Genomic DNA, 6750 nt, shown 5'->3' with positions numbered 1-6750 from the left:
GCAGAAATTGTTGAACTGGTGTATGTTCTATTGTGTATATTCTCAATAATAACAAAAATAATATTTTTTTAAAAAATAATGGTTACAAAACAGAATGCAAATACTGTATACATCAACGTTTTAAAATGAGCTAATATAACTATCAGAAATTGGCAGACTGGGCCCTGGGAAATGGCAGCAAGTATAAACATGCTATTTCCCCTACTGGCAGAGCCCACAGATACTCTCTAAAATAGGAACATGTAGTGAGGAGTTGTTTTTTTTTTATCCCTGGGAACTTTCAGGAATTAATATTTCTCATGATAAAGAAATAATTTATCTGAAGTTCAGGAATTTGTTCATTTTCCCTTTGGTTTTTCCCTCTGGTTAACTACAAGTAAAATTTAAATAGTGCTTTTTATTATAAATAACATGTATTATGGCCCCATTTTTGTAACTTTTTTTTCCTATAAATCTCTCTCTCCGTCTTACTAGCTGCGTATATTCAGAGATACCCAAATGGTGTTCGTCAAAAGCTAGTGCTTATTTCTGGGTGGTGGAGTAGAGAATAATTTTTTTCCCCTTCCTTCTCTATACTTTGCTTCCTTGCTTAGTTATTTTCTTTTTAAATGAGCGTGGGGCATGGGCATTCTGAAAAGGAAGCAGAAAAAGATCACCTTGGTGGCTATTTCTAAGAATAGATTGAAGCAGTCCACGTTGGACCAGGGAAGGCTAGCTACAGCCGTGGTGGAACAGTGCAGTTTGAGATGGGAGAGGAATTTAGAGAGGGACAGAAGGGACCATTTTGAAATTTAGTATTGAGGTAGAACCAACAGAACTCACTGATCAATTGGATATGGGGAGTGAGAGAAAGGGAAGAATCCGGGGAGACTTCTCGGCTTTTGACTTGAACAACTGCGTGATGGTAGCACCATTACCTGAATAGGGTCCATGCCCTGGAGCAGTCGAGCCAATGAAACATACTCCAAGTTAGAAAGAGTGAGAAAGTTTTGATTTAGGAAGTGTACACCACCAGGGATCCAACAGCAATGCAGGCTGTCTCTGTGGAGTCCCAAAAGGCATTTTTACATCAGAGCTTATACATGATTTTTACAAAGGTTAGACGAGTTGTTATACATTGCAATTACAAGAGACTCTTTATCGGACTAAAGAGATACCTGCCGGACTTTTCCTTATCTTTCATCCGGGCTGTAATCTTCCTGTGGGGGGTCCTAAGTCACAAAACAAAGTCATTAATAAAGGTACGTGAAAAGGGAGAAGGCAAAGAAGAGTAAAGCTTATAGGTTCATCATGGCGTTAGTTATGCCAAGCTCTCAGTCGCCCATTCTGTAAACGAGAAAACGTGCTGGGGAGTATCAGGGTCACAGCACCATTGATGAGATAGCAAAGAAAATTGGAGGGATGGATTCAGGGGAAAACCAAGAGTTTTTTTCTTTTTCTTTTTCTTTTTTTGACATGGTAAGCTTCAGATACTGTGAGGCATCCGTGTCGAAGTTCTCTCGTTCAACAGATATTGAGCACTTCTTGTGTGCTAGGCCGTGGGATACCACAGCAAAGAAGACAATGAAGCCTTCCATCATGGAGCTTGCGTTGTGGTGAGGGAAAACAATAAACAATCAATAAAATACATTGTATTTTAGAGTCTATCAGTGCTATGTAGAATAAATGAAGCGGGAAAGAGGGACGGGGAGTGACCGACTGCAGGGAAGTTCGATTTTAAATAAAATGGACAAAGAAGTGCAAAATTGGAGCAAAGACCTGAAGTACAAGAGGGAGGAGCTTTCTGTCAACGACTCAAATTTATCATGGTCCCTCCTGCCACAGGACTTTGTACATGCGGTTCCTCTATCTGGGATGACTTCTGCTCATCTTTCAAATCTCAGCTCAACCGTCACTTCCTCAAGGACAGTCCCACCCCCAGGATAAGTCAGACTTTGTTAAAAGTTCCTGCAAACGCGACCCTTTTCTTCAGGATTACCTCAGTTTGTAATTACCCACTTGTCTGTGTGATCACAGGAGTCTCTGGGTGGTGCAAACAGCCAATGTGCCTCCCTGCTAACGCAAAGGTTGGTGTTCGAGTCCACCCAGAGGCGCCTTGGAGGAAAGACCTGGCAATCCACTTCTGAAAAATCAACCATTGAAAACCCTACAGAGCACACGGGGTTGCCATGAATCGGAATCAACTTGACGGCAACTGGTTGTGTGATCACCGCTATTTGCCGTCTTCCGCCTGTGAACTGTGAGTCCCATATAATCAGAAAACGTATCTGTTCCTACTCTTTTTGGTACAGCACCTACTGTGTCTGGCACATACGAGGCTCTATATACTTCCTGAATGAACGAATGAATGAATGAATGGGTCTCCTGCAGAAGTAGTCACAGTCACTCCATGAAGGACCTGTAGAGGGCACCCTTGGCACTCCATAGTTATTGGGGCCAAGCTCTGGACAAGAACCTTCTGCCCTTCCCGCATCCCACACACGGTAAAAGATGGAGTCTGAGTCACAGCTCCCTGGTCACCAGCACTGTGTCCTTGGGGAAGTCACATCTCAGAGCCTGGATATCTTCATGTGTAAGATGTGGATCATGATTCCTATCTCACAGGGATGTCTGGAGAACCAAACGGCCCTTGGAATGTGAAAGTAATGTTAAAAGCCTGTAACACTGGGCAAGCAGAAAGGATTGCTTCATCTTCCAGAAGGTACTTTACTAGGACTCTAAATGCAAAGCGAAAGTAAACGTACAGGAGGTGACAAGTTTGGCACAAATGGTCTTAGTTTCTTACCCCCATTCGACGAAATGAAACAGATGCTCACCCTAAAGAAAGACAGGTCGTACTAGGCACCCAGCACCTCCATCCCAAGTGGGTTAGACAGTAGGCCAGGCCAGTGCAAGACCCCAAATAGAAGGAGGGCCTTCTCAGCCGCCCACCCCGGGATCCACAGGAACCTGTTTCTGGCCCCTCCGCCCCTTGCAGGTGCCCAGCCTGCACCTCTGGGCTGGAATCAGCTGTCCCCCAGCTCTGCTCCCCTCAGGCCGTCAGGTCTCTGGACTCCCGGGCCAGGAAGGCAAGCCCTTCTCTGCCTCCAACACTCGCGGGAGGTCTCAGGTCACAACGCCTGACTCGGTAGTATCTGCTTCCTCTCCTCTGGGACGTCTCTGGCTCCAGGCCCTGAAGTCCAAGCCCTGACTGACTGCCATTAAGGTTCTCTGACCGCCACCAAACCCAGCTTCCTCCCCAAGGATCTAGGCTTAAGCTGAGACCCTCTAGCAACAGGCTTCTAGCTGGGGTCACAAACTTGCTGGGCTGCAGCCAAGTACGAGAACGGTGAAGGAAGCAGAGCCCAGTCTCTCAAGAAAGCATGAGTGGCCCGGTTGGGGGCAGGCTAGGGTTGCTCCCAACTCCTTGGCTCCTCCTGAACCTCTCTCTCATATGGAGATAGCATTTCCCTCCCTGTGCAATTTCCCTGTCTCTGAAAGGAAAGATGGGAATGCAGAGTTGGGTAGAGGGAACAGACGCTGGAGGATCGAGAGTGCCCTGGGGAGCCGGTAGAGGAAAGAAAGGGGCAGGCAGGGCTGCCCTGTCCTGAATTGCCCCAGAACTTCTCATGAGATCCCTCGCTGGAGTCACCGTCCCCACCACCCCACGGCCTTGGCACCTGGCCACCCTGCTCTATCCTCCGAGAGCTTTCTTGTCCTTTGTCCTCTCGCCCAGGCCTGACTGTCTCTTGCTTTTCATTCCAGCTCAGCTCATACCTCCTCCAGGAAGCTTTCCCAGGTAGCACCTCCCCTACACCATGGTGACTTAAAACACAGTTGCTGTTGAGTCAGTTCCGACCCATGGCCACCCCCTGTCTGTCAGAGTAGAACTGTGCTCCATGGGGTTTTCAATGCCTGGTTTTTCAGAAGTAGACCACCAGGCCCTTCTTCTGAGGCACCACTGAGTGGACTCAAACCACCAACCTTTCAGTTAGCAGCCGAGTGTTTTAACCATTTGTACCACCCCGAGACACCTGCTACCCTCTAAAGCAGTGGTCTGTCTTTGTAAGGTTTGCTTCTGTGCTCCCTAAAGGAATTTTGAAGAACAGTGTACTGCCTGGCACATTTTTAAGATGGCGGCTCAGATTTTTCATGATGAATTTAAATCATTGCAAAGAGTGTAATTGCTGAAGTATGGTAGATACTGTGCCATTTTTACATAAAGCTGTTAAAACGCTGTTTTAAACGTGTATTCAATGAAATCTAAACATTATGGCCGTTTAATACCCTCCATCATCCATTAAGGAGCCATGGAGACGCAGTGGTTAAGAGCTTGGCAGCTAACAAAAAGGTTAGCAGTTCAAATCCACCAGTCACTCCTTGGAAACCCTATGGGGCAGTTCTACTCTGTCCCGCAGGGTCCCTGTGAGTTGGAATTGACTCAATGGCAGTGGGTTTTTTGGTTTTGTTTTTAACATCCGTTGTCATAGATTGAATTGTGTCCCCCCAAAATATCTGTCAGCTTGGCTAGGTCATGATTCCCAGTATTGTATGATTGTCTACCATTTTATCATCTGATGTGATTTCTCTATGTGTTGTAAATCCTATCACTATGATTAGCGGCAGTTACATTGATGAGGTCTACAAGATTAGAAAGTGTCTTAAGCCAATCTCTTTTGAGATATGAAAGAGAGAAGCAAGCAGAGAGACATGGGAAACTCCTACCACCAAGAGAGCAGCACCAGGAGCAGAGCGCGTCCTTTGGACCCAGGGTTCCTATGTAGAGAAGCTCCTACTCCAGGAGAAATTGATGAGAAGGCCTATAGGGAGAGAAAACCTTCCCCTGGAGCTGATGCCCTGAATTTGGACTTGTAACCTACTCGACTGTGAGAGAATAAATTTCTCTTTGTTGAAGCCATCCAGTTGTGGTATTTCTGTTACAGCAGCACTAGATGACTAAGACATCCATTAAAAAAAATAAAAATACACGAAAGAGTTCTGTACCATTCAGTCGAGGCAGGATAGTGGTACTCGGGACAGGTAACGGGTATACCCTTCACTTTGAATTGGCGAAGGGTTGCTGTGGACGGCAGGTGGGCAAGGAGGGCCGGCCTGGTGCATTGACTGCAGGCCTGCTAGGAGAGAGACCAGTTTAGGAGGCTGAGGGTCTGTACATGATTCCAACTCATCTGGGCCAGCACAGCTCCTGGAGAATCTTCTTGGACCCTGGGGTGCACGGCCCCAGTTTGAAAGCCACAGACCCAGAGCTCTGCCGGCTGGGTTCCCTGTCCTGTTTCTCTGCCTTCTTCCCTCAGACTGGTGGGTGCTCCCTCAGTGAGGAGCAGAAACTGGCGCTGTCCCCCCCAGCATCCACAAGCAGGGGTTTCCTTCCCCCTCCCAATCCCAACGCTGGCCTTCTGCATCCCTCCCACCTGCACCCCTACTTCCCCATCCCACAAACTTCTCTGTGCATTGGAATAAAAGTGAAGACTAAAGGAGACCTACTGTGTGCCTGGAAGTCGAATATGTGTCTTTGTCTGTGCTGTGAGGGCCCAGAGGTGGTGACATGTAACCTTTGCCTTTCACAGAGCAGGAGGGCAGCACCTGCTGGAATCCAGGATTTCTGGCTTCTTTCTTGCTCCGTCCCTGGGGTGTCTCTGGGAGAGCCCACCTTGCCTCAAGGCCCCGGGCAAAGACCGCAGAGGCACAAGGAGAGCCCAAGGAGTGGATAAGTTTAAATAAGCATCACAAAGGCATAGGGTAAGAGGGATACAAACTCCAAATCCAACATTTATTGCCATTCTCCAGTGGCTGAGCAGGAGGGAGGAGGCCCAGGCCTGCTTAGCTCATTCCCAGACGCAGAGGCAGATGGAGGGGGGTCGCTGGACACGCTTCTCTACCCAGCAGAGGGGCAAAGGGACAGGGAGAGTCTCTGCTGCTGCTGCTGCTGCCAGGAGCAGGGAGGCTTCAAGCAGTGAGCCACCCCTGCAGGAGGTCGGGATGGGCCCAGGATCAGGCAAGAATCAAGCAGGAACAGGAGATGTTGGACAGGTAGATGGGCTGGACAGGTGAAGAAACTCTTGGGGCCCCCAAACAGCATTGAGATCTCGCAGAGGGGTCCTCAGGGCCTGCTGGCTCAAGGGACTGAGACCCTCAGGGAAGCAGCCCACAACTGAGACACTCACACAGCGGCCCTGATGTCCCCTGTCTCCTGTCGAGCAAGGGTCGGGACATGGTCTGAAGGGAGAAGCTAAGAAAAGGGCTGATGGGCAAACGAGGATGAGGGGGGTACCTAGCCAAGAGGGTGGGGGGCTGAGTGACAGCGTCAGTGCCTGGAAGGGGCAGGGGGCCCTAGCTGCTGCTCTGCTGCTCCTGCTGGCGGATGAGGTTGGCGATGGGGCTGGTGATGCCACCTATCAAGGTCCAGTACTCGTCGAAGCTGATGCGTCCATCATGGTTGGCGTCCAGGTTCTGAATGAGCTTGTCGGCGGCCTTTCGGTTCCCTGTGTCCTGGGGAGGGACCGAGTGTTAGCAACCCTGAGGGTGGCAGCCACACAGAGCCCCCAGACAGGACCCTGGGCAGAGTCCAAGAAATCTGGCCAGGGTAGCCTCTGCCATGGGAATACAGTCTCACTGGGTATCTGACAGGACAGAGGTCTTGGGGGGGGGGGACCCTGACAGGACACAGGCCTGGGGATGGGGGACCCTGACAGGACAGAGGCCTGGGGATGGGGGGACCCTGACAGGACACAGGCCTGGGGGTGGTTGAGA

General features: G+C 49.3%; 1 protein-coding gene across 1 annotated transcript in view; it reads right to left on the bottom strand.

Moving 5' to 3' along the window:
• Positions 1 to 6330: 6330 nt before the first annotated feature.
• The window catches only part of S100A16 (S100 calcium binding protein A16), a 6293-nt gene continuing 5873 nt past the window's right edge, over positions 6331 to 6750 (bottom strand). Inside the window, exon 3 of the mRNA XM_004388600.1 lies at positions 6331 to 6489. Coding sequence (XP_004388657.1) covers positions 6331 to 6489 — 159 coding nt within the window. The remainder of the gene's footprint in view (positions 6490 to 6750) is intronic.

This window comes from Trichechus manatus, unplaced genomic scaffold, assembly GCF_000243295.1.
Source record: "Trichechus manatus latirostris isolate Lorelei unplaced genomic scaffold, TriManLat1.0 scaffold00213, whole genome shotgun sequence".
Classification (NCBI taxonomy): domain Eukaryota; kingdom Metazoa; phylum Chordata; class Mammalia; order Sirenia; family Trichechidae; genus Trichechus; species Trichechus manatus.
Note: the sequence above shows the minus strand (reverse complement) of the source record. Positions and strands in the feature narration are given on the sequence as shown.